This window comes from Hippoglossus stenolepis, chromosome 16, assembly GCF_022539355.2.
Source record: "Hippoglossus stenolepis isolate QCI-W04-F060 chromosome 16, HSTE1.2, whole genome shotgun sequence".
Lineage (NCBI taxonomy): Eukaryota > Metazoa > Chordata > Actinopteri > Pleuronectiformes > Pleuronectidae > Hippoglossus > Hippoglossus stenolepis.
In genome coordinates, this window is record NC_061498.1 from 1,496,851 (window position 1) to 1,523,077 (window position 26,227).

General features: G+C 42.9%; 4 protein-coding genes across 4 annotated transcripts; 1 reads left to right on the forward strand and 3 right to left on the reverse strand.

Annotated features, from left to right (window-relative positions):
- Window positions 1-5,581: 5,581 nt before the first annotated feature.
- On the reverse strand, window positions 5,582-7,700 carry LOC118123320 (motilin receptor-like). Its single transcript, XM_035180667.2, has 3 exons — window positions 7,439-7,700; window positions 6,281-6,456; window positions 5,582-6,156 (listed from the first exon to the last, which is right to left on the reverse strand). Exons 1-3 carry the CDS (start codon window positions 7,563-7,565, stop codon window positions 5,698-5,700), a joined length of 762 nt encoding a protein of 253 aa, XP_035036558.2. The 5' UTR covers window positions 7,566-7,700; the 3' UTR covers window positions 5,582-5,697.
- A 1,494-nt stretch (window positions 7,701-9,194) lies between these two features.
- Window positions 9,195-13,035, reverse strand: LOC118123323 (growth hormone secretagogue receptor type 1). Its single transcript, XM_035180669.1, has 5 exons — window positions 12,909-13,035; window positions 12,048-12,223; window positions 11,111-11,927; window positions 10,122-10,199; window positions 9,195-9,611 (listed from the first exon to the last, which is right to left on the reverse strand). The coding sequence occupies exons 1-5, from the start codon at window positions 13,033-13,035 to the stop codon at window positions 9,400-9,402; spliced, it is 1,410 nt and encodes a 469-aa protein (XP_035036560.1). The 3' UTR covers window positions 9,195-9,399.
- Window positions 13,036-16,351: 3,316 nt separating this feature from the next.
- On the forward strand, window positions 16,352-20,174 carry eci1 (enoyl-CoA delta isomerase 1). Its single transcript, XM_035181431.2, has 7 exons — window positions 16,352-16,456; window positions 16,961-17,086; window positions 17,351-17,478; window positions 17,574-17,720; window positions 18,422-18,543; window positions 18,691-18,869; window positions 19,406-20,174. Exons 1-7 carry the CDS (start codon window positions 16,414-16,416, stop codon window positions 19,570-19,572), a joined length of 912 nt encoding a protein of 303 aa, XP_035037322.1. The 5' UTR covers window positions 16,352-16,413; the 3' UTR covers window positions 19,573-20,174.
- A 542-nt stretch (window positions 20,175-20,716) lies between these two features.
- dnase1 (deoxyribonuclease I) lies at window positions 20,717-24,964 on the reverse strand. The gene is made up of 9 exons (XM_035181432.2): window positions 24,892-24,964; window positions 23,615-23,753; window positions 23,196-23,284; window positions 22,433-22,519; window positions 22,038-22,153; window positions 21,678-21,790; window positions 21,426-21,580; window positions 21,270-21,363; window positions 20,717-20,889 (listed from the first exon to the last, which is right to left on the reverse strand). Exons 2-9 carry the CDS (start codon window positions 23,750-23,752, stop codon window positions 20,818-20,820), a joined length of 864 nt encoding a protein of 287 aa, XP_035037323.1. The 5' UTR covers window position 23,753; window positions 24,892-24,964; the 3' UTR covers window positions 20,717-20,817.
- Window positions 24,965-26,227: the final 1,263 nt, after the last annotated feature.

Genomic DNA, 26,227 nt, shown 5'->3' on the forward strand with positions numbered 1-26,227 from the left:
GCCAAGCAGGTTTACACATACAAGGAATTCAATGTGGTGTAAGTGTGCAAGTTAAAATATAAAAAATACAAAAATAGGAAACTTTGTCTCTAATATATAGAGATATTATATTATTCTGACACCACATGGACCACACACAGTTTTCTTTAAATAATCTTTATTTAAAAACAATATAAAGTTCACACATAAACTAAAACGACTATTACCTTTGGCAACTCTGTTTTAGCCCCACTCAGACTTCTAGGAACCTGGGTGTGACACTCGACAGCCAACTCTCCCTCACTGCCAAGATTTCTGCAACAACACGTTCCTGTAGATTCATGCTACACAACATCAGGAGAACACGCCCCCCTTCTCACTCAGAGGGCGGTGCAGGTTCTGGTCCAGGCCCTGGTCATCTCACTTCTAGACTATTGCCCCTCCCTCCTGGCAGGTCTACCTGCTGCTGCCATCCGACCTCTGCAGCTCATCCAGAATGCAGCAGCTCGACTGGTCTTTAACCTAAATTCACTCACACTACTCCGCTCCTCCGCTCCCTTCACTGGTTACCAGTGGCTGCCCGTATCCATTTCAAAACACTAGTACTTGCGTACCGTGCTGCGAACGGATCGGGTCCAATCTACATCCAGCACCTCGTCAAACGTTACACCCCAGCCCGTTCACTCCTCTCTGCTTCGGCCAATCGGCTTGTTGCTCCCTCACTGCGAGCTAAACACTCAACAAAATCACGACTGTTTGCTGTCCTGGCTCCTAGACGGTGGAATGAGCTCCCCAATGACATCAGGACAGAAGAAAGTCTACACAGCTTACGCCGCAAACTAAAAACATCTCTTACGACTATACCTTGAATAAAAGTTTAAGTAGCACTTAAATGACACTTACTTATAGCACTTTGTAGTTTGGCTTTCTAGAAGAAATTGTACTTTCTTGATTCTTGTTGTTCTGGGTTTGTTCCCTCATGGTTGATCCACTTATTATAAGTCGCTTTGGATAAAAGCGTCAGCTAAATGAAATGTAATGTAATGTAATGTAACATAACTCTGTAAATACATCACCAGGAGTTATAAACAAAGTTTAACATTAAAAAACACAGAGGAGAGAAATTATTATTTAAATGTATTATTTTCATTCTAAAATGTTATCAACATGTTTAATTAAGTAAAAGATTGAAGGTTTTTATTTATTTTCTATTAAAGGATGTAGATTGTTTGGTTTCATCTTTGCGGAAGTATTTAATTTTTTCACACCCCAGGTCAGACAAAACTCGCCCCTACCCAACCTCTGATTGGCTTATTTTATCTTCATTCCCCAAACTCCGACCAATCATCACTGGACTTGCCTTAAACTAACCAAGTTTAGGTTAAAAAATCCAGACATTGTTTCCTCCTCCTGACAGTCTTGGTTGGAGCAGTTTCCCTGGAAGCCTGGCGTGCTACAGTTTTTAACTCCACAGCTCACGTTTCCCTCCTCCATTAGATCCATGACGGCTCAGGTGGGAGCAGGACGGAGAAACCTGCAGGGGAGAGGTGTGTGTGTCCCAGGTTCCACAGACCTGACGCACACTGATGGCTTTCCTATGACGCTCGATCACAGCCAACACTGAGAGGAATGGTCAAGTGCTGTCTAATCAGATGATGATGTTGTACAACTCGTTTTGAACGAACTTGGCTGAAATATGAGAAAGCCAATTCCCACTTGTATAGTTATCGAGCCCAAAGAACATGTCTAAGTAGGCACACTTCCAGTAAGGACTTCCATGGAAAGGAAACGCACACACACACACACACACACACACACACACACACACACTGAGAGGACGAGAGAGCACTCCACATATACTTAGAGTGAGGACTTCTAGGAAAGGAGACATGCAAGCGCATACGTCAGCACTGGCAACAAAGCTGTTTATTGAGGTTTATAAATACTGATACAGATTTTTAATTAATTAATTAATGAATTATGGTAAGAAAATTCTTACCATAATTAAATTTACAGTCTCATCCAGACCCAAGAGCAGTAAGTAGCGTCTAACACTCTCAAGAAAAGAACCTTAAACCTTTGTGCAATGCGATAATGAATTGATTGATAACGGAGAGAGGCTTGCGGGGCGGGTCCCAAAGCGGAAAGAGGCCCCAAATAAATAAATATAAAATAAATTTAAAAAATGAATTGAACTCCGTTAGCAAATTTGACTCCGGAGTCTTGTGAAGTAAATCCGACCTAATAAAATTTGTATTTAGAGTTGAGTAGACCAAAGGGTTTATGCCCAGAGGGCAGCGCAAAGGGCCAAGCCAAGGGTGGCACACGACAATAAGACGGGAAGCTGCAGCTGCTTCAAGCCTGGAAGCCGAGGAACGGCCGAATGAGATAAAGGCCTGACTGCATCTGAACTGTGTCTGTGCCATGGGAAAAAGTCAGTGTGCACGCTGATGCAGCTTTATAATCAAAGGTTGGTCGGCAGAGCAATTGTGTCCTTTTCATATCTGTATTTAGTGAAGTCTATCGCCTTTTTATGTGAATCTGAAGAAATTGTATTACAAGTTTGGAGAGATTACACTGTGGGTCATTGCGTGTCAGTGACTAGGGCGTGGTTCACCGGTGATACGGAGAGATGTGCAGTCGTTGCTGTCTAAAACTAGACTGAGAGAAAGAAAAGGTTTTAGGGGCGTGGCATATCCCCCTTTCTTCTTGCTCCTTCAAGTTTCTGTGAGCCTGCATGAGATTCTGTTTGCAGCTGCCTGTGGAGCTGCAATTACACTTAGGTGTGATACAATCAGCTGACACATATTATAAACCACAAATATAATGCTGAAAGAGTTTTTATATCAATGATCTAGGAAAATAAGACATAGTATTGTCTTTGCTTGGTATCATCCTGTGTTGTTTGATTGTTCAACTCTGTTGCTTAAACCCTGTTTTCACGACTAAGGAAAAAAACGGATAGAAATTTTAGTTAGTGTAATAAAAAACACAACATAAAAATATATTTCAATCCATTTATCAGTGCATTGTGAAATCACATTATCCCACAGTAAACTGAGTCAGTAAATTAAATGAAGAGTTGATCAAATTAAAACTAAAGCTCTGATCCAAAACTGTCTCAAGAGTACAGCAACAATATGGCTCCACCAATAATCATCCTAAACACAGAATATCCATCAAAGAAAAGAGACATAGAAGAAAATGGAAAATGGAAGAAACAAACTAAATGGTTAGACCCACCCTGGCCAAAGCAGGATGCATGTGATGTGAGCGTGTGTGAGGATATTAGGGATGAGCGATTACACCATTATCTGTTTGTGTTTCTGTTCAACCAACTAAATTATCCATATCCATACCCGAAAGTGGGCGGGGCTTAAACCAGAAGTTTGTATTTTTATTGTTTATTAGAAAACTCTTTACAGAACAGCCTCAGAATTGAGCTTAAGAGGAATGTTTTTGATCACAAGAGTAAGATAACTATTCAGAACACGTTTTTTAATAAACTTCAGTGAATCCACTTAAACACAACACATGTAGTATTAAGAAGTATTAAGTAAAATGCAGGTTTTCATAAACATACTCAACTCAATGAGTTTTCATACTCAACTTTTTAAAAAGTTACATTTAAACGGTGTGATGTTTGTGTGTATGACTCATCACAGGGCTTTTTTACTACCTGTTGTAGTTATTTTGGGGGGAGGGGGGTGCTGTATTTTTAATATCTACACAAGGTAAAACACAATGTTAATTATGTGTTGTGTGTGTGTGTGAGTTAGAGAGAGAGGAGCGCTTGCTCCGTGTGCGTCTGGCCGGGCTTGGTGCACGCTGACTCGGCCAGTGGACGCTGAGAACACATGATCATAGATAACGATGCTACACGTTAGTATCCCTGTGGACAGAGCGGCTGTGACAACGACAACATCGTGTTGTGTGCACAGCAGCAGTGAACTTTTTCATTCATCACGAGTACGGTTATTGACACATTTTACTCGGATTGGTTTTCGTGCTCGTTAAAGTTCAGTATCTGTACCGGATACTCGTTTCATCCGAGTATTCGGCTTAACCCTAGAGGATATGGAACTTGGAATAAAAGACTATAAACCAAAAGATAAGAGTGAAAAGAGACAACAAAAAAGAGAGAACAAGAAATCGTTCCCAAAACTCCAACCAATCATCACTGGACTTGCCTTAAACTAACTGATCGGAGGCTAGGTAGGGCCCCGCCCACCCCGGGTAGATTGCGGAAATGTCTGAATGTTACTGTGACAGAAAATCAGTAAATAACTGCTGCTAGCTCAGATAGCAGGGTTAGCTGTGTGTTAGCAGGGTTAGCTGTGTATTAGCTGTGTTAGCAGGGTTAGCTGTGTATTAGCTGTGTTAGCAGGGTTAGCTGTCTGTTAGCGGTGTGTTGGCTATGTATTAGCTGTGTTAGCAAGGTTAGCTGTGTGTTAGCTGTGTATTAGCTGTGTTAGCAGGGTTAGCTGTGTTAGCAGGGTTAGCTGTGTGTTAGCAGAGTGTTAGCTGCTCCTACAGTCAAAGCTCATGATATCTTAGTTCAGTGCAGGTCTGAAAGCAGCTGAATTCAGTTTGTTAATATGGTCGTTGCAGAACCACCAGTGATCATCACAGCTACCTTGTGTTTCTGCTGTTGTTACGTGTGCCTATATGTTTACAAAGTGGTTGTGGAGTGTCCTGATGAGAGCGTTGTGCTCAGTCGGTGAGACGGTGTGAGACAGTGCGTGTGCACGAGGCTACGCACAGCGTGTCTGTACCTGGCGGACATCAGGTTGTACACCAGAGGGTTGATGGCAGGAGTGAGGCGGGAGAGGATCCAGGAGACCGGGAAAAATATATATAGACTTTTATCACGAGTGGTCTGAGAAACATTGATCATGGTCAGACAGACGATGTAGGGCAGCCAGCACAGGACGAAGGCCAAGAAGATCACTCCTGATGGACATGAGGAGAAGGACACAGGAAGTGGACATGAGAATCATCAATATCTGCAGGTGATAGAATACATGTCTCACACTGTTAAACAAGAGAGCTGTGTCTCAGTTCAGGGGCTGCAACCTTCAGAGGACACGATCTACTCAACCCACCTCCTTCCTCGGTCAGGTAGACTGTGAAGGCTGAAACAAAATGAGACTGTCTGGTCCACAGAGGAGAAGCTTGTCCTGTCCTGAAGTCAGACACGACAGCTTAATGCCCCTTGGTTTTTAACATGTGAGCCGTTAGTTGAGTTGATACGGTTCGTCACCAAAGTGCAATGAGTCCTGGGACATGTTGGACCTGGAAGGATTCACTCATCAGAGCTTTCTCTGGTATGAAAGGAAGCATCTGTAGGAGCCTTTCTACTCGTGTCGCTGTGATGCAGCCCCTAAATTGACACACAGCTGGAAATAAAGATGGACGACATGACTGCTCCCCAAAAGTGAAGCCAAAGCATCTCGATTGCCCCCTGGTGGCTGGCTGCAGGTCCTACACCTTGCCTGCCTCCTTGATGGTAACAGGCGGGATATGGACCAAACTAAAAAGTCAAAATACACATCAAATATATTCTCAACGATGGTTTCTGTCATTTTATGTGGTTCTTATAAAACTGGTGAGTTTTGATTTTCTATTGGATGATACAGCTCCGACTCTGGCTCCAGATGTGCAAGCCGAGATGAAGACAAAGTATTAAATCTGTTCGTCAGCCTTTGTCAGTTGTATTTAGTAAAAGCTAAATTCAGAACCTAAGGGTGTGTGTGTTGGATTGTGTTTCTCACCCAGCATCTTGACTGCGTGTCGGTGACTCTTGTCTTTACGGCTTCTTTGTGGACGGAGCCTCAGAGTCCGTCCAATCAGGATGTAGACCAGTCCCAGGATGCACATGGGTACCAGGACATACAGGTTGGTGATAATCAACCTGGCCAACCAGAGGCCTGAGGAGAATGAGTTCATCATGACCAAAAATGTTGCTGCACTGACAGCCGCTCCCACCCAGAGGCAACCAATCAGAGCCCTGGTTCTGCGACATGTCACCAGCGTCTTGGAGGTGATTGGCCAGCAGACAACCAGGTACCTCTCCAGGGAGAGAAAGGTGATGTGGAGGATGGTGCAGAAGGTGCAGCCCTCTGAGAGGAACATGGTCAGCTTAAAGCCGAAGACTCCTAACTTCTGTGTCCAGAGCTGGAAGAGACACAATCCGTTTAGTGCACGTTCAGTCAAACCATGAGTATCTGGTCAAATCACAGTGAACTGCAACAAAAAGGTGTATAAGTATACAAGTATTATATGATATATGTGAGGGCACCTCAAATAGACCCAGAGCCAGCAGCAGGAGATTCAGCAGGTCACTAACAGCCATGCTGCTCAGGTAGAGGTAGGCGGAGCTTCTCATGTTTGGGCGAAGCCAAACCACCAGAAGGGTCAGTGTGTTTCCAAGAAGGCCGAAGATTATCAGTGGAACCACAATCACAGTCAAACACACTAGAAAACGAAATATTGATGATTGATTTTCATTAGAATCACAAATTTACACATGTTCAGTCCACAATGGAAAATGGTAAAAAACGTTCACAGAAATAATTAGTTCTCATGATTACTGGCAGAAGAAGATGTTTTTGCAGTTTTTTCCTAAACTACTATGAAAGACTAGTATAAAAATATAAGAAACAACATGGAGTCAGGTAAAAATATCCTTTAAATGTTTTCTCCATAGCTCAGCAACATTTTCAGCCCCAGTGATCATATCAATATCAGACGGGAGGAATATTTGACTGTTATTTATAACTTTAACTTCCTTAGAAAAATTGATTTGCATCATTCTGCTGAAGCTTTCTGGCCAAGTTCTGCTAATTAATTTAAATAATATCTACTGCATATTAAAATCTGGAACACACACACACACACAGACACATATTTACTATTCATTTTATAACTCTCACTTTTCCTCCAGAACTTTTATTCATTTTCCAGATTGTTTTTACAGTTTCAGTTCAAATATTGCAGAGGTAATTCATCATGTTCACTGGAAACAGACGGGAGCAACTGGGCAGTTTAATATGTGGTGTGATTTTAAATCTATGCAAATGCTTGTGTGCATGTGTTTATAAAACAATATATATCGTTTTAATTGGTGATATTTAAAGGTGCTGGGAGGAGGATCTGTTTATTGATTATTGACAGAATCAGGCTAAGAGGACAAACCTGTCTTTATGCTAAGCTAAGCTAAGCAGCTGCTTTGTATTTACTGTAGAATCATCTCAACTCTCAGTTTTTCTTTGTAATAATTTAGTAAATTGTTTCATTAGTTATAAGAGGAAAATATTTTAATTTTCTGTCCTTCAGATAAAGGTTGAAGTTGTTTTTTATATTTTTATAACTAATAATAATGATAATAATAATGACAGTAGCTGGCTGTATCATTTTAAAATCGTCTACAGTATCATCACCATTGTTTTGTACCCACCTAACAAGATCGATCCAGACATTGTTTCCTCCTCCTGACAGTCTTGGTTGGAGCAGTTTCCCTGGAAGCCTGGCGTGCTACAGTTTTTAACTCCACAGCTCACGTTTCCCTCCTCCATTAGATCCATGACGGCTCAGGTGGGAGCAGGACGGAGAAACCTGCAGGGGAGAGGTGTGTGTGTCCCAGGTTCCACAGACCTGACGCACACTGATGGCTTTCCTATGACGCTCGATCACAGCCAACACTGAGAGGAATGGTCAAGTGCTGTCTAATCAGAGCAACAGAAAAAACACACAGGAACATATTTAGAACCACATAAACATGCATGTATCACACTGTGAACTCTGAATAAACACATGTACTGCACATATTCACACTAAGAGCTGTTCTACACACATGGATGCACACATATTCAATATCAACACATTCAAATCCAACCTATCAAAGCTTTAATCAGACCTTCCTCACTATTCTTACAAGTTTAAAAAACTGATGCAGAAAAGAAAAGGAGATCTCGTCCCAACGCCTCCATCGACTGCCTGGCCGCGCTCACTGCAAAAGACAAGGAGCTGAAGAAGAGTCGGGCAGAGACGCTGGAGGTGAAGCTGCAGCAGGAGACGACTCCAACTGAGGGACTGAGCTGCAAGAAGGTGGAGGCCCTCAACAAAGGACACACGTCTCTGAAGGAGCAAGTTCACCAACTGAAAAGTGACGAGATGAAGCTGGAGGAGGACGTGAGACACAAGGACGAGTTGATTAAGACAGAAACAAAGAAGAGACAAGCTTCCACAGAATCATACCTGGACAAGCTGAGTGAGACGGAGAACGAGCTGGAGAGTGTTGCGAGGAAGTGGAGGAGAAAAGTGGAGCAGCTGGAGAGAGTGAAGGTGAAGAACGAAGACAAACGTCTGAACCAGCAGACAAATGATTACACAAAGAAAAGAGGGATGAGGGGACGTTTGTCCTGAACCCTCTCACCCTTCTACCTTCCTCTTTCTGTGTCAGTAGTCGACAACAGGAGTTAACATGTCATTTGCATCAGGTTTTGTTTCCAAACAGGTTTAAACATACAAGGAATTCAATGTGGTGTAAGTGTGCAAGTTAAAATATAAAAAATACAAAAATAGGAAACTTTGTCTCTAATATATAGAGATATTATATTATTCTGACACCACATGGACCACACACAGTTTTCTTTAAATAATCTTTATTTAAAAACAATATAAAGTTCACACATAAACTAACATAACTCTGTAAATACATCACCAGGAGTTATAAACAAAGTTTAACATTAAAAAACACAGAGGAGAGAAATTATTATTTAAATGTATATTTTTATTCTAAAATATTATCAACATGTTTAATTGGGTAAAAGATTGAAGGTTTTTATTTCTTTTCTATTAAAGGAGGTCGATTGTTTGGTTTCATCTTTGCGGAAGTATTTTATTTTTTCACACCCCAGGTCAGACAAACCCCGCCCCTACCCAACCTCTGATTGGCTTATTTCATCTTCATTCCCCAAACTCCGACCAATCATCACTGGACTTGCCTTAAACTAACCAATCAGAGGCGAGGTGGGGGCGGGTCTTCGCTCACCCCGAGTAGATTGCGGAAACGTCTGAATGTTACTGTCAGAGAAAATCTGTAAATACCTGCTGCTAGCTGGGTTAGCTGTGTGTTAGCTGTGTATTAGCTGTGTTAGCAGGGTTAGCTGTGTGTTAGCAGAGTGTTGGCTGTGTTAGCAGGGTTAGCTGTGTGTTAGCAGAGTGTTGGCTGTGTTAGCAGGGTTAGCTGTGTGTTAGCAGAGTGTTAGCTGCTCCTACAGTCAAAGCTCATGATATCTTAGTTCAGTGCAGGTCTGAAAGCAGCTGAATTCAGTTTGTTAATATGGTCGTTGCAGAACCACCAGTGATCATCACAGCTACCTTGTGTTTCTGCTGTTGTTACGTGTGCCTATATGTTTACAAAGTGGTTGTGGAGTGTCCTGATGAGAGCGTTGTGCTCAGTCGGTGAGACGGTGTGAGACAGTGCGTGTGCACGAGGCTACGCACAGCGTGTCTGTACCTGGCGGACATCAGGTTGTACAGCAGAGGGTTGATGGCAGCACTGAGGTAGAAGAGGACCGAGGAGACCAGGTTGAAATACTGAGACAGATAATATATAAAGAGGGAGTGTGTGTCAGTGTGTGTGTTATTGTGTGTAATGTCAGTGGGCGTTGCAACATACGTGTGTTTGCCTGCTGTCGGTGTTGTGAGACTGAGTGTGTCCTTCTGTGACTTTATGCAAATGGTTGTGTTTTGCTTGTTATGTGTAGTATTGTGTATCTCCGAGTGTGTGTCTGTTTCAGTGCGAGGACCCAGGTTGTGTGTGCTCTCTCCAGCTCTGACGTCGTGTGATACAACATGATGTGCGCTCGTATCGTCAGAACCTGCGCCCGGGTCAGTGAGCGTTTCAGGTTGTGAGTCCACCAAGTCTGCGTCTGCATCACTGTGTGTGTCGATCTCGTTGTTTGTGTTTTCACAGAGTGCATCATCTGTGTCTGTGTGAGCTCGTGTCTTCAGGTCCCAGTCTGAGAGGCTAACAGGTTCGGTAACAGAGGCCATGTTGCCTGTGCTTTCAGGAGGAGTGTTCATGTCCGAGTGTGTGTTTGTGTCTGTGTTAGTTCCCCGACTTTCAGCACCAGTGCCCAGAGAAAGAGAGAATATGGTCCGACCGACATGGAAGGGCAGCCAGCACAGGACGAAGGCCAAGACGATCACTCCTGATGGACACGAGGAGAAGGACACAGGAAGTGGACATGAGAATCATCAATATCTGCAGGTGATAGAATACATGTCTCACACTGTTAAACAAGAGAGCTGTGTCTCAGTTCAGGGGCTGCAACCTTCAGAGGACACGATCTACTCAACCCACCTCCTTCCTCGGTCAGGTAGACTGTGAAGGCTGAAACATTTCATTTAGCTGACGCTTTTATCCAAAGCGACTTAAAATAAGTGCATCAACCGAGAGGGTACAAACCCAGAACAGCAAGAATCATGGAAGTACATTAGCTTAAAAAATCCAAACCACAAGTGCTACTTGTAAGTGCAACTAAACTTATTTAATTATTGAATTGGTTATTAGACATCATCTTCTTAACCAAGGTATAGTCGGAAGAGATGTGTCTTTCGTCTGCGGCGGAAGATGTGTAGACTTTCTGCTGTCCTGATGTGAATGGGGAGCTCGTTCCACCATTTGGGAGCCAGGACAGCAAAGAGTGGTGATCTTGTTGAGTGGCAGCTGTCCCTCGCAGTGAGGGAGCAGCCTATTGGCAGATGCAGAGCGGAGTGGGCGGGCTGGGGTGTAAGGTTTGACCATGTCCGGGATGTAGACTGGACCCAATTCGTTCTCAGCACGGTACGCAAGTACAAGTGTCATGAAGCGGATGCGGGCAGCCACTGGTAACCAGTGAAGGTTACCAGCTTATGGGGTTCTTATAAAACTGGTGAGTTCTTTTTCTGGTAAATTTAGTTTTCGATTTTCTATTGGATGATACAGCTCCGACTCTGGCTCCAGATGTGCAAGCCGAGATGAAGACAAAGTATTAAATCTGTTCGTCAGCCTTTGTCAGATGTATTTAGTAAAAGCTAAATTCAGAACCTAAGGGTGTGTGTGTTGGATTGTGTTTCTCACCCAGCATCTTGACTGCGTGTCGGTGACTCTTGTCTTTACGGCTTCTTTGTGGACGGAGCCAGAGAGTCCGTCCAATCAGGATGTAGACCAGTCCCAGGATGCACAGGGGAACCAGGAAGTACAGGTTGGAGAGAATCATCATGGCCGACAGGAGGCCAGAGGAGACGGCGAAGTGTGTGCAGCGGCACTCTCTGTTGTCAACCTCTCTTCCCATATCAACACCCTCTTTCCTTCCGCCTCCCTCGTCTTCTCTCATTTTATTTTGCTGTATCCCATCATCTTCCACCTTCCCCTCCTTTTCCCCCCCTCCCTCGTCAGCCTCTTTTTCTTCTTTCATTTTTCCTCCAATCCCCAGTTTTCTCTCAAACTCTGCAACTCTTTCACCCCATCCGTTTATCTCTTTTTCTTCCCACTTCATTCCCTCCAATCCTCCGTGCATTGAAGTCATGTGTCCACTTCCTCTCTCCCCTCCACCTATAATAAATGCACCCTGTTCTCCTTCTCTGCCCATCCACCCTGCATCCTCCCTCCATCCCCTGAGGCCTAGTTCCTCTCCTCCTCCGACCTCCTCCACTCCCACCATGACCAACACTGGTGCTGCACTGACAGCCGCTCCCAGCCAGAGGCAGCCAATCAGAGCCCTGGTTCTGCGACGTGTCACCAGCGTCTTAGCGGTGATTGGCCAGCAGACAGCCAGATACCTCTCCAGGGAGAGAAAGGTGATGTGGAGGATGGTGCAGAAGGTGCAGCACTCGGAGAGGAACATGGTCAGCTTACATACGAGGTCTCCTAAGGACCAGGGTCTGGGTCTCCAGAGCTGGAAGAGACACAATCAGTTGATAGATTTCTGAGGTTAGTCCAAACCATGAGTATCTGTCCAATTCACAGTGAACTGCAACAGGTGTAGTAAAAAGCTGCAGGATATATGTGAGGGCACCTTATATAGATCCAGAGGCAGCAGCAGGAGGATCAGCAGGTCACTAACAGCCATGCTGCTCAGGTAGAGGTAGGTGGAGCTTCTCATGTGTGGGCGAAGCCAAACCACCAGAAGGGTCAGTGTGTTTCCAAGAAGGCCGAAGAGCATCAGTGGAACATAAATCACAGTCACACACACTAGAAAATGAAATATTGATGATTGATTTTCATTAGAATCACAAATTTACACATGTTCAGTCCACAATGGAAAATGGTAAAAAACGTTCACAGAAATAATTAGTTCTCATGATTACTGGCACAAGAAGATGTTTTTTCAGTTTTTTCCTAAACTACTATGAAAGACTAATATAAAAATATAAGAAACAACATGGAGTCAGGTAGAAATATCCTTTAAATGTTTTTTCCATAGCTCAGCAACATTTTCAGCCCCAGTGATCATATCAATATCAGACGGGAGGAATATTTTACTGTTATTTATAACTTTAACTTCCTTAGAAAATTCAGTTGCATCATTCTGCTGAAGCTTTCTGGCCAAGTTCTGCTAATTCATTTAAATAATATGTACTGCATCTCTAAATCTAAACACACACATCACCACATATTAAACTGCCCAGTTGCTCCCGTCTGTTTCCAGTGAACATGATGAATTACCTCTGCAATATTTTAACTGAAACTGTAAAAACAATCTGGAAAATGAATAAAGGTTCTGGAGGAAAATAAAAAGGTTTTAATTTTCTGTCCTGTCCTTCAGATGAAAGTTAAAGTTGTTTTTTATATTTGTATAATAATAACAATAATGACATTAGGTGGCTGTATCATTTTAAAATCGTCTACAGTATCATCACCATTGTTTTGTACCCACCTAACTCAACTGATCCAAATATTGTTTCCTCCTCCTGACAGTCTTGGTTGGAGCAGTTTCCCTGGAAGCCTGGCGTGCTACAGTTTTTAACTCCACAGCTCACGTCTCCCTCCTCCATTAGATCCATGACGGCTCAGGTGGGAGCAGGACGGAGAAACCTGCAGGGGAGAGGTGTGTGTGTCCCAGGTTCCACAGACCTGACGCACACGGATGATGGATTTCCTATGACGCTCGATGGTCAAGTGCTTTCTAATCAGAGCAATAGAGAAAAACACACAGGAACATATTTAGAACCACATAAACATGCATGTATCACACTGTGAACTCTGAATAAACATGTGTACTGAACATATTCACACTAAGAGCTGTTCTACACACATGGATGCACACATATTCAATATCAACACAGTAAAATTCAACCTATTCAACTATTTAGAATTTTTTTCATCACTGACACCCTCATTACCATTTTAAAAATGGATCAATTCAAAACTCAACTTTTGTATCCCAGGAAATCTGCACCGATCCCAAACGTGCTAATCGAGTTGTGCAGAGATCCTTATGAGAACTTTGCATTGACTTCCAATCAGTGTGGACAGCCGATCGAAAACCTTCTCCCTATAACCTTCACCATCACCAACTCATACCGAACCCTGACTTTAACCAAAACCACAAATCACATCTGAACACTAACCAGGAGCTCAGGAATCAAATTAGCCTCATCAGGACCGAGCTTTGGTCCCATGAGTTCTGCTGGTTCTGACCAGGTCAGTGATTCTGCTGGAAAAGATCCTAAAGAGGAAACAAAAATCAGGACACAAAAAGAACCGATACACAATAAAGGCTACTCACTGATTCAGAGGAGCGTCAGACCTGTGTGTTAAAGAAACACTTGTGTTGGACTGAAACCCAGAGACAGCATGGTCTCTCTCTGTCTCTCTCTGTCTCTCTCTGTCTCTCTCTCTCTCTCTCTCTCTCTCTCTCTCTCTCTCTCCACTATCTGTCTCTCCCTCTCTCTGTCTCCTCTCTCTGTCTCCTCTATCTGTCTCTCCCTCTCTCTCTCTCTCTCTGTCTCCCTCTCCTCTCTCTCTCTGTCTCTCTCTCTCTCTCCCCTCTCTCTCTCTCTCCTCTATCTGTCTCTCCCTCTCTCTATCTCCCTCTCAGTCTCTCTCGCTCTCTCTCTCCTCTATCTGTCTCACCCTCTCTCTCTCTCTCTCTCTCTCTCTGTCTCTCTCTCCTCTCTCTCTCTCTCTCTCTCTCTCCTCTCTCTCTCTCTCCTCTATCTGTCTCCCTCTCTCTGTCTCCCTCTCAGTCTCTCTCTCTCTCTCCCTCTCTGTCTCTCTCTCTCTCTCCTCTATCTGTCTCTCTCTCTCTCTCCTCTATCTGTCTCTCCCTCTCTCTCTCTCTCTCTCTCTCTCTCTCTCTCTCTCTCTCTCTCTCTCTCTCTCTCTCTCTCTGTCTTTCTCTCTCCTCTCTCTGTCTCCCTCTCCTCTCTCTGTCTCTCTGTCTCTCTATCTCTCTCTCTGTGTCTCCCTCTCCTCTCTCCTCTCTCTGTCCTCTCTCTCTGTCTCTCTCTCTCTCTCTCTCTCTCTCTCTCTCTGTCTTTCTCTCTCTCTCTCTGTCTCCCCCCCCTCTCTCTCTCTCTCTCTCTCTCTCTCTCTCTCTCTCTCTCTCTCTCTCTCTCTCTCTCTCTCTGTCTCTCTATCTCTCTCTCTGTGTCTCCCTCTCCTCTCTCCTCTCTCCTCTCTCTCTGACTCTCTGACTCTCTGTCTCTCCTTCTGTCTCCCTCTCCTCTCTCTCCAGTGGTTCCCAACCTGCAGGTCGATCCCCTTAAAGATCGTATGATAAATATCAATTTTTTTCCCTCTCTTTATTCAAGAGCGTGATCTTTCACTTAAAACCCTGCGCTTACACTCAAATAGCTCCTGCTTGTGCTTAGATTTCCTGTGCTGCAGCTTCAGCTCATCTCCTCGTTCTCCAGTAAACATTGACACGTTGGCTCTTAGGATGAAAGTAGCACCGGATAATAATAAATAAAGCTTTATCAAAGAGGAAACGTTAAAGTCCAACCTTAAATGTAGAGATGTGATTGACTCCTGAACCCAAAGAGACACTGTGTCATCTGCAGCCAAAATATCTTCACTCATTGTTTCAAAGAAAAACGTGTGTATTTCTGAGTTTGAATTTATCAAACAAAACATCTAGTGAATAGTTTCCTGTGATGTTCATAGATCAAAGACAGTTGTAAGAAGACGTTACTGTGACAAATAATGAGAATTCAACGGGTTTAGAAAGTAAAGAGTTACAATGTTACAACTATTTAATGACATCACATGCAGAAAAACATAATTTGCTTTCAAAATCCCGACGAGAGCAGAAGCTTCTTGAGAGAACGAATCCTTGACGACCACCAACCGACAAGGAAACAAACAACTGAGCAGACGAGAGAAAACTGCGTCAACTGTTTGAACTTGAGCTTCATCAAGAAGTGCATCTGCTCCCTGTTGTGAACCATGCTACCAGTGAGTCTTCTGACCTCACCCACTCCTCCCCTCCTTGCCCCTGCCTCCCACTCCTACCCCCTCCTCACCCTTTTCCTCCTCCTCAAAACAAACCCTTCACCCCTGTCCCCTCTTTGTACACATGTAAACATTATAAATATTGTAAATGATGTGAATATTATGAATCTTCTAAATAAATATAACGAGTACAGTAACATCTACCTGTGTGTGTCTCTCTGAATATAGATACAGGATCCGTGGCTCTGATCAATTAACACAGTGTTGGTTTCATCTCTTTCTATATTTAAGTTGAAAACAGGAGTTAAACAGGTTTTATTGTCAAGCATAAAATATACTATAAGACCAGATTGTGTAACATGTTGTAAGTAAAGACTAGAGACTGGATTGTGTTGTGCACAACACGTGAATCATTTAGTGGGATGAAATGAGTGTTAGTATAGAAATAAATGAAATTAATCTGTTTTATCAGTTTGTTCATGTGAAACTTTGTCTCTAATATATAGAGATATTATATTATTATGACACCACATGAACCACACACAGTTTTCTTTAAATAATCTTTATTTAAAAACGATATAAAGTTCACACATAAACTAACATGACTCCGTTACTACATCACCAGTAGTTATAGTGTTAAACAGTGTTTAACATGAACGAACACAAACTTATAGTCAGGAGAAAAATCTATTCATTATTTAAATGTATTATTTTAATAATAAAATATGATCAAGATGTATATTTGTTTTTTTTTAATCTTTACGGAAGTATTTTATTTTTTCATACCCGAGGTAAGAATAGAACCGCCCCTACCCAACCTCCGATTGGCTTATTTTAACGTCATTCCCCAAACTCCAACCAATCATGACTGGACTTTCCTAAAACTAACCAATCGGAGGGTAGGTAGGGGCGGGTCATCGCTCACCTCGGGTAGACTGCGGAAGTACAACTTTTCTCGTCTTCCCCTGCGGACTGAGGAAAACAACATGTCGCTGAGAGCAGCTCTGAGGACTAAACGCTGTGTTTCAGGTTTGTGGAGAAGCTGTGAGCCGGTGGAAAGATATTCTGACTTTATCCAACAATGTCTGAATGCTCCTGTCACAGAAAATCTGCAAATAGCTGCTGCTAGCTCGGTTAGCAGGGTTAGCTGTGTGCTAGCTGTGTGCTAGCTGTGTGTTAGCGGGGTTAGCTCCACAGAAACTGGAGCAAAGGTCACGTGCAGGACACTGCTCCTAGAGTCAAAGCTTTAAGGTCATGACATCTTTTTATTTCACTTGTTAATAGAAACTGAATCTAACGCCTCAGACAGATTTGTATCATTGTGACAATAAAACTGAGATAATCAAATCGAGTTAAATATACTTGTACAACAAAAAACCAAGGACAACCAGTAGAGAAATGCTAAGTGATGGATTTTAAAGTAAGCGTGTGCGTGTGCGTGCGTGCGTGCGTGCGTGCGTGTCTGTGTGTGTGTGTGTGTGTGTGTGTGTGTGTTTGTGTGTGTGTGTGTGTGTGTCTGTGTGTGTGTTGCAGGGCTTCTCTCCCAGCTGCCCTCCTGCAGCAGTCATGTCAGACCTCGTGCACCTGCCGTCCTTGTCGCTCAGCAGAGGAACAACTCCACCTCACCGAAGATCAAGGTGGACTTTGACCAGAGCACAGGTAAAGCCCCCCCCCCTTCTCTCCATCTTCTTCATCCATCTTAAGCCGTTTTCGGACATGACCCCTGCAGAATGTCTGCACAGTTGGGTCCGGACATACTCCAGAGTTTGTCTTTCACATAAGCTGCTTTCAGACACGCACTGAATCTGGAGGAGGTGCGTGTGTGTGACTTGTTCACAGCAGCTTTCATTCCAGGGTGAATCGTTAGAGAATGTATGTGTTTATGTATTCTGGTAACAGATCAACATCTGTGTCTCTCTGTAGGTGTGGCGATTATGCAAATGCAGAGTCCTCCTGTCAACAGCCTCAGTTTAGATTTCCTCACAGAGCTCTGCATCAGCGTGGAGAAGCTGGAGATGGATAAGAGCTGCCGAGGCCTCATCATCACCTCGGTACAGTGCGACCTCGTCAAGTGTGGCGACAGAACATTGTCCAGGAGGCCACAGTGCAAATTGACTGTGTGTGTGTGTGTGTGTCTTCATTTCAGAGTCAGCCCAAGGTTTTCTCAGCCGGCCTGGACATTATGGAGATGTACGGGAAGACTCCAGAACGCTGTGGAGAGTTCTGGAAAGCAGTTCAGGAGATGTGGCTGAAAATCTACGGCTCCAACATGGTCACCATAGCTGCAATCAATGTGCGTAAAAAACACAACCCCCACCACCCCCACCCCACCTCCATTCTGTTCCTGTATCACACAGAAGCATTTTTCAGACATGAACTGAGCTCAGAAAAATCTCCTGACACTATCCAGAGAGGCTGTTTTTATCATATGAGTTAGAGGCTTCTGACTTTCTGCAGAGTTTCTCCTGCCAGCCCCTTAGTAAAAACTGGATAATGTCCCACTGAGCTTATGTGACTAAAAACAGGAGATTCTCTGGAGGATTCACTGTGAGAGCGATGACGTGTTGAATGTGTTATAACACATGACAAACACAAAAAACTGAAAAGCAAAAAGTATACATATATGTCAGGATGAGAAAGAGGTACCACACAAGTAGAAGACGGCAACTAAGAGGTCAAGAAAGCTTCTGATGATAAGAACAGACCCTGGAGTCACTGTGCTGTAAACAACAAGGTGTGATCTCCACAGGTGAATCACTACGTCCTGCCCGCTGCACCAACTCTCACCTGAATGCGTCTGACTGGAGAACCTCCTGCTATGTTCTTATGTGTACGGCAAACTCTGGAGAAGGTCCTGACCCCATTGTTTGGACATTCTCTGGAGTTAATGTCTGAATCTGCTCAACAAGCACTTAAAGCCAAATAAAGCAGTATAACACGAGAAGTAGGCGTCGTGCAGTTGACCGCTGAGCCTCCTTTTCACCCCCTCCACAGGGTTCCAGTCCTGCAGGTGGCTGTCTGATGTCGATGACGTGTGACTACAGGATAATGGCGGACAACCCTCGTTACAGCATCGGCCTTAATGAGACCCAGCTCGGCATCGTAGCACCTTTTTGGTAAAGGAATTACACAATGTTGACGGTGATGGTTTTTATACAGATCAAGATGATAACTTAAGGTCGTACAGTAAATCAAACGACTGCAGTGTCGTTCCTCAGGCTCTCACCTCTGTGTCACTTAACAATCACTGCTGCTGTCTGCAGGTTTAAGGACACCATGACAAACACAGTGGGACATAGAACCACAGAGATGGCCCTGGAGTTGGGTTTGCTCTACAGCCCCTCAGAGGCCCTCAAGATAGGGCTGGTGGACCAGCTGGTGCCTGAGGACCAGGTCCTCACCACAGCCACACAGACCATGACCAAGTGGTTGGCTATTCCAGGTACATTAAGCCCCCCTTCTTCCTCCTCCTCACCTCCTCAATCATGTCTCTTACAAAGTCTTAGTCTGCTGGAACATCATCTGGGTCTGAATCATCTTCTTTGTTGTTGTTTTCATCAGTGAAACTCCGCTGTAATCTGTTTTAATATCCCTCCCCTCACTTAGATCGTCTGAAACACTACTATAAAAACTTTTTTGCAGGCTAAGAGCGCCAATGAACAAACAAACTACATTTACCATAATGCATTTCACCTTTTCCACAAGTATTTCAGTGAATCACAAATTATTTCATGCTTGAAAACGATGACATAGTGAATGAGACGCACCGGTCTTATAGGTATAAACACCCAAACATCGCATCAGGTCTCAATGGGTTTTAACTCTGTCACTACTCGAAACGCAGGCAACAAAATAACAGCAAATACAAGCAGGAATTGTAGTGAGTCATGTCAACAAGAATTACCCAGAATCAATTTATAGGACAGTGGAGACTTAACTCCACTTTGTGAGATAACTGTGAGTCTGTTCACTCTGCAGATCACGCCAGACAGATCAGCAAATCCATGATGAGGAAGCCAACCATCGACAAGCTGACGTCCAACAGAGAGGCCGACATTAAGAACTTTGTCAGCTTCATCACCAAAGACTCCATTCAGAAGTCGCTGCGCATGTATCTGGAGATGCTGAAGAAGAGACGAGGCTAGAGGAGAGAGCAATGTGAAGAGCTGGAGACACGAGTTGGAAGACACACCTGCCTTCAGTGTCACGTGTTCATCGACGCTAACCTTTCAGTGACAAATAGTATTTTTCTGTCCAACTTTATATGTAGTTGAGTTAAAAACTAGTTTCAAACTTAACATCAATTTTGAGGATATTCTTTAAAGTGGCTGTAGACTAAACCCCCCCCCCCCCCCGCAGCACAGTTTGAAATTGGCACCGAGGTTTGGATGATGAGAGAATCAGACCTGGACGAGCAACACAGCAGTGACATAAGCTCTGGACGTTTAGAGGATGAGGCCAATTTGAAACCAGGAGTCAGTCCTCTTACCTTTGCAGCACTGGGATTGGACAGCCACTCTTTGTAGGAGGGGTTTATCAAAGAGTTCATTGTGGTGACAGACAGGTTTGAAGTGCAGAGCCTTTACTTTAATGAAAGTAACCGTTGAAGAGCCCAGTGGACGAAGCCTTCCTCATCATCTCTAACAGATTTGGCTTTATGGAGTTTTTGTTTCTGCTTCTTATGAATAAAGTCATCTGGGTAGTGGTTTGAACGGTGTGATTAAATGTCCATCTTTTTGTTCAGAGATTCAGTTTTTTGTTGTGTTTTTTGTGGTTGAAACTTCAGACACCTCCCGCTGTGTCTCTGTAATAAAATAATACATTTTATTTATATAGCACTTCTCATGCTGAAGCGCAACGTGATTTCCAAAGAAAAGGAGCAAAATTATACATCAGAAACCCCCGTATATGACAGCACATATATCAACAGCATTATACATAACCTGCACATCGATAAATTGAAGTATTGTTATAAATCTATAAAATATAGAAGTTCTATCACATAAAATGAAAGCTCATAAAAATACAGAATGATAAGACTTCCTAAAAAAGTAATTATATCGTAATAATATTTGAGCCGGGGGTCATCTTGGAAAGCTGAGTCCTCAGGAGGAAGTAGATTTAATGGGCAGAAAGTACAGTGACGCTAAAACTGGGTTGATGTGATGAGACCTTCCTTGATTGATTAAAAACAGGCCTGAGTGATGTTTCTTTTATTGCCTCGCCTTTTAGTTTCATGCATCTTTCTTTTACTTTGTGTCTGTTCCAAGAAGCAACCGTGCACTGACGTCATTTAGCAGATTAGTTTATTTTGGTCTTGTAAATTCACGGCTTCATGGTCTCTAGTGTAGATTCTGTCTGGAGACCCGCGGACCAGTTGTACTCGTGATTCAGGCAGAACGAGCACGAGCCAGACCAACCAGCTTCACCTCCACGGGGAAATGGTCACTGACAGCCAACGCCTGAGGGAGAAACACTGTTTACTTGTGGTCCAGTTTCACACAGTTCAACAGCAAACTGTTTTCCCTTTTTCTACCATATGGTTTATTTATGTGCTGTAAAGCTCAACTTTATATACAAGTAAACTGGTATTTCCCTCTTATTTGAGTTCATCTGCTTCAAATCTACTTTAATCAGTATCACTGTTAAAACCAGCAAATGATGTATTTCATCAAAGAACATAGACCATATGATTTAGTTACAGCTCCAAAGCACATGGAAGTGTGACGTGTCTCTTTAAAGATGAACTCCACGTGTCACCATGCGCTGACCCCACCCTGAGTGAGAAGTTAAGTTACACACTGAGCATCATAACGGCCGATTAGAGACAGAAGGTTTTTACCAGATCGTGGCTGAGATTCATGTCCCTCATGTAGTTGTAAACTTCAGCACTGCTGTGCACGACTCCCCTCAGCATGTCAGCCGTGACCACAATCCTGCAGAGACACAATATGAGGCACAATCAAGAGTGGATGTGTGTGTGTGTGTGTGTGTGTACCTGTCGTATGGGCACTTGGTGGTTGACACTGTGGTGTCGGCCTCACTGGTGATCAACCAGTGGAAACTCTTATCGGTGAAGAGACGGATCTGCTGCCAGTCGGAGCCTGACACATAACTGCAGCCTGTGTTGAAGTCACCCAGCAGAACAATGTCCTGCAGGGAGAGAGTGAGATTAACTGTTGTTAATGGTTTCACACATTTCCACTAACTCATTGATTCTCTGTGTGTGCTTTGGGGGGGGGGTATTCACCTCGGTATTCCAGCGAGAGCGAACATCAGCCACCACATCATAGAGAGCATCCACTTCCTTCACTGCGTAGTCTGGAGAGGTGTGCTGAGGGATCAGAACAAAGTTCCTCACAGCTAGGAGACAGGAAGGAGGGATGAAGGGAGGGAGGAAGACAGGAAGCAGGAATGGATTTGGCTTCAGAGAAATTATGAGTAAATTGTCGTTTTAATCACGCACAACAGAGAGTGACTAACTTCTACTCAGCTATATAAAGACAGTTTTTATTAACTTGTACTTGTACTCTACATGTCTCACAGAAATACTGGGCTCAGAGCTCAGTAAGTGATTTGTAAGGCCATGGGGGGCTCCTCCACAGATTACCGGTGTAAATGGAGGAGAACATGACGACAAAGGGTTCTCTGTTGAACACGTCCGTCCCACTGGACTCACTGCCGTCGTCGTAGGTGTAGTTTTTAGCCACGGACACAGTTTCCTCTCTGGAAAAAAACACACACGATTTAATCACATTTGTTTTTCTAATTACTCTTTTATAGTCATTTTAAAAAACCTCCACATGGAAGAGACAACACATTAAGAGGCATTGGCAAAAATATTCAGTATACAGTTGCCATTATACTACATAGTACTACACACTAATAGTATCATGAATATTTTGAATGAAGCTTGAGTGCTGATCATATAATATGTCATCATTGCTGTGTGTCTGCTCCCTGTTGTGGGATCGTGACACAAAATAAAGTTCTACTGTTTTGTACCTGTAGAGGAAGAGATATCTCTCCGTGTACGAGCTGCGACCCAGAGGCTCGCTCACGATGTGGCTGTACCTGAACTGAGGAGACCCTCTGGGAAAACACACACACACACACACACACACACACACACACACACACACACACACACACACACACACACACACACACACACACACACACACACACAGGTACACACAGATGAAAAGCAGTATTTATCTTAGAGTCTTTTTAGCCTTTACAAGTTTAAACCATAGAATGTAAATAAAGATGGGCGATGCATCCTCCCAACGAAATATCTGGGATACCAACACTGCATTTTGTTGTGTTTTACTGTTTGTGTGTTGATGTTTGCAGGCTTGTGTGTGTTGTGTGGTTGTTGTGTGTGTAGGTGTGTGTCCTGTCTTTTGTGTCGCAGGTTCCTGGTTTGTGCAGCTGGAGGCTCATCAGTGAAATGTAAGTCTGAACAGCAGAGATCAGGGACGGAGCTGTGGTGAAGGTGCTGTTCATACGTGCACTCAACCAATCAGGAGTCAGTCTCAGCTGTCAATCATGACATGTCAGCCCGTTTCTCTATCATCAAATATCAAACCGAACTGATCAGAAACGTGAACAGACATCAGTGTCAGAGGGCTTCACTTTAGAGGAGCTTGCATGTCTTCCATCTTTATTTACAGTCTGGTTTGTATTGTGGCCTTACTCGTTTGTTCTGTAATACATGTTATGTATATATTTATATAAGTATATTTATATATAAGGTGCGTCTAACTTGTTGACGTGCTCCATGAGTCTTTTGGTCGCTGACAGATCACTGTCTCTGACTTCCTGGATCAGGATGATGTCATAGCGGTGGACAATCTGTAAACACAAAACATCACGTACGTGAGTGTCTGTTATATATACTGTATATATATATTTATTTATATACATATAATATGTTATATTATGAACCCACATAGCCTCTGTTTCTCCAGTGTAGTTACATCATGTGTAAATAATCTCTAGTGAGTCCTTTAACTTCCTGCTTGTGGAATCCTAAAGTTGCTGAAGTGCACTTGTGATCCCAAATCCCTCTGAACAACACAGTCACTAAACTGCACCCGTATTTATTTGAACTTGACAAACAGCTGAACTCTTTTCAGTTACTCAGCACCCTTTGTAATATATTGTCTTTCTGAGCGTGAGGACCTTGCTGATGATGTTCATGATCGTGCTGTTGGAGGATTTCTTGTCTCCGAAGGACTTGATGTTGAAGGCTCCCAGCAGCAGAGGGCAGGACACATGCAGCAGGGTCAGAAACAGACCCAGAGCACACAGCACACGCATCCTGCACGGGTCACAGAGGTCATACATGTGTACGAGCACATACAGTAAAACTTTTGTTTTAAATACATTTTCTCTTCATTTATCTAACTTATAGTCATCACAATCTCACCAGTGTAAGAGGAGTTGAATTGTGAGTTGGGGATAACATGAAATGAAAAATCCTGGATTTAAAGATGTATAAAAAAAAACGATATATAATTGGAAGCAGAAAAGTCAGCTCCACGCAGACTCTGACCGATCGGTTGCAGAGAAAGCATGTACGTGCTGTTTACGATGGGTCACATGACCACGCAGGCCTCCCCTCACCTTCGCCGTGTTGTGGGAGTGAGAGACGGACGTAACACCTGCGGCCCTGGACTCAGTTTATCTGACAGTGTTTTCACAGAGGTTCAAGTCGGTAAAATATTTATCAAAAGAAGAATGTTTTTTATCCTGTCTCCCTGACGACACTCTTATTGGAAGACGTGTGAAAATAGAAAATACGTGTGTGGTGACTTGTTTTCACTTGGTAGCACATTATTGAATTCAGTTTTTCAAATTAAAGTTATACATTTTTTTAATATTACTTAACGAAACTTAGTTTATTTTAGTATTTCTTGAGTTAAAAATAAAATAAAAATTTACTTTAAAGAAACTCGGCCATGGAAGATGAAAACTTTCTCGATCTTGTCAAACAAACACAGAATTCTAAACTGTTTCAAATCACACATTCAAGTTAAGATAAATACACATCAAAAACTTAACTTTTAAAGTTTTCAAATTACTGTTGGTGTTTAACTTCGACACCAATACAGACTTTTCCGTCCTCACTTCATAAGGAGTCAGTTCCTCCAGCGAGATAAAAATGTATAAAAGGTGCGTCACAAAATTAAATAGCAATGGTTTTAACTCTGAAGCAATGCATGCTGGGAAGTTCAGTTTCTTTCCAAACTTCATTTGATAAGTTGAGTGAACTCTCAGCAGTTTGTTCATTCAGTCATAATTTCAGTAACAATTCAATTTCCATTCTAAAGTGGACGGAGGATTAAAAAAAAAAAACGTACAGATTTACGTTGAGTTAAAAAGAAAACTAGATTCCAATAAATCCCTCAATGATTTTAGCTGCTGCTGTTATTGTGCTGAAGAAGAATCGTAGCTACCTGAGTGTGAGAGGAGCAGACCTGGTGTCAGTCGGGCACAGAGGCTTTTTGTGTGAAAGAAACAGTGTGAGCAGAAAACTCTCGGTTTGTGGGGTTTTTATTTCGCTGTCGGTGCATGTGACTGGGTCGTGCAGGGGAGGGGTGAGGAGGGGTGAGGAGGGGTGAGGAGGGGGGGTGTAGTTGAAGGTTTTCAGGTTTTCAGGTAACATGCTAGAGTCTGCGGTTCTTCAATGAGTTTGTCTCAGTGGAGAATTCTACTCTGCTTTTGTAAATCAGATTTTATTTTTACCCATATCATTTATTTATTTGAGCCTGTTCACTTGTAAATTACTTTTCTATACCCTGGATTCAGTGGCCATAGTAAACTCCACGTGAATCCTGCAGTCTCGATATGAACTGATCCGGCTAATTAAAGAGGACGCACCAGATGAACCCGAGCGTGTAGATGATCAATAGAGTCTATTTTTAACTGCAGGGTTCACAGCAGCAGTGAGAAGGCAACAGGTGACAGATACACACGATAAAAAGAGGTGATTCAAAGTCATGTCGGCTCTTTTCAACCACGTTTGCATGGTTTTCATGCCAAAACTAAATATTTTGATCAAAAACATTTAACTATTTCATTGTTTTCCTCGATGTCTTGAGACTCTCACTTATATTTTCTGATTGACTGAAGGAGCCAAAGTCACATTTCAAAGCTGTGTCCCATTAATTGAAATCAATAGTTTTATTAACTGTTGGTTTTGGTGAGTTTACATGTGAAGATCTCAGTCTTTACAAATGAATCATGTGACCCTCCACCAAGGAGATGGAGGGTCACATCTCACAATGTTAACGAAAGTGGAAATAATCCTGGATCTGCCCCATTATCTGGATTTTCCTGCTGATCAAACCAGTAGTTTCGTGAACTCTTGCTAAATAACAGCCGGGGTGAAAACACTTTACCCCCTTGGCAGAAGTAAAAAACAAAACAAATGACCAAATATCATACTTTAATACAAAAAGAAAAAAGTGGAATAATACAGCAGATATATATAAGATAAGATAAGATATAATAAAATAAGATAATCCTTTATTAGTCCCACAATGAGGACATTTGTAATATTACAGCAGCAAGAATCAAAAATAGGCAGCAGTGAGTAATAAGTTGAATGTAGTGATATAAATATAAATATATATATGTATTCATATATAGTACATATATGTAGTAGGATGAAACTGGTGAGTGGAAGAACAGGTAGTTTTTCCAGGGCAGTCGTAGTTCACTCTTCTGTCCAGTAGTTGGCGACAAAGCATTCTCAGCGTGTTGGACACCAACCGACTGTAATGCGTAGAA

Coding starts and splice junctions, on each gene's coding strand:
- LOC118123320 (XM_035180667.2), bottom strand. CDS start 7,565: ATGGATCTAATGGAGGAGGGAAACGTGAGCTGTGGAGTTAAAAACTGT. Junction 6,457..7,438: donor GTCTGGATCGATCTTGTTAG/GTGGGTACAAAA, acceptor TTCGTTTTCTAG/TGTGTTTGACTGTGATTGTG. Junction 6,157..6,280: donor TGGCTCTGGGTCTATTTGAG/GTGCCCTCACAT, acceptor TGTCTCTTCCAG/CTCTGGACACAGAAGTTAGG.
- LOC118123323 (XM_035180669.1), bottom strand. CDS start 13,035: ATGGATCTAATGGAGGAGGGAGACGTGAGCTGTGGAGTTAAAAACTGT. Junction 12,224..12,908: donor ATTTGGATCAGTTGAGTTAG/GTGGGTACAAAA, acceptor TTCATTTTCTAG/TGTGTGTGACTGTGATTTAT. Junction 10,200..11,110: donor ACACGCAGTCAAGATGCTGG/GTGAGAAACACA, acceptor CGTGTCCATCAG/GAGTGATCGTCTTGGCCTTC.
- eci1 (XM_035181431.2), top strand. CDS start 16,414: ATGTCGCTGAGAGCAGCTCTGAGGACTAAACGCTGTGTTTCAG. Junction 16,457..16,960: donor GACTAAACGCTGTGTTTCAG/GTTTGTGGAGAA, acceptor TGTGTGTTGCAG/GGCTTCTCTCCCAGCTGCCC. Junction 17,479..17,573: donor GAGGCCTCATCATCACCTCG/GTACAGTGCGAC, acceptor TCTTCATTTCAG/AGTCAGCCCAAGGTTTTCTC.
- dnase1 (XM_035181432.2), bottom strand. CDS start 23,752: ATGCGTGTGCTGTGTGCTCTGGGTCTGTTTCTGACCCTGCTGCATGTG. Junction 21,581..21,677: donor GCTCTCGCTGGAATACCGAG/GTGAATACCCCC, acceptor CTCTCCCTGCAG/GACATTGTTCTGCTGGGTGA. Junction 21,364..21,425: donor ACCAAGTGCCCATACGACAG/GTACACACACAC, acceptor GTGTCTCTGCAG/GATTGTGGTCACGGCTGACA.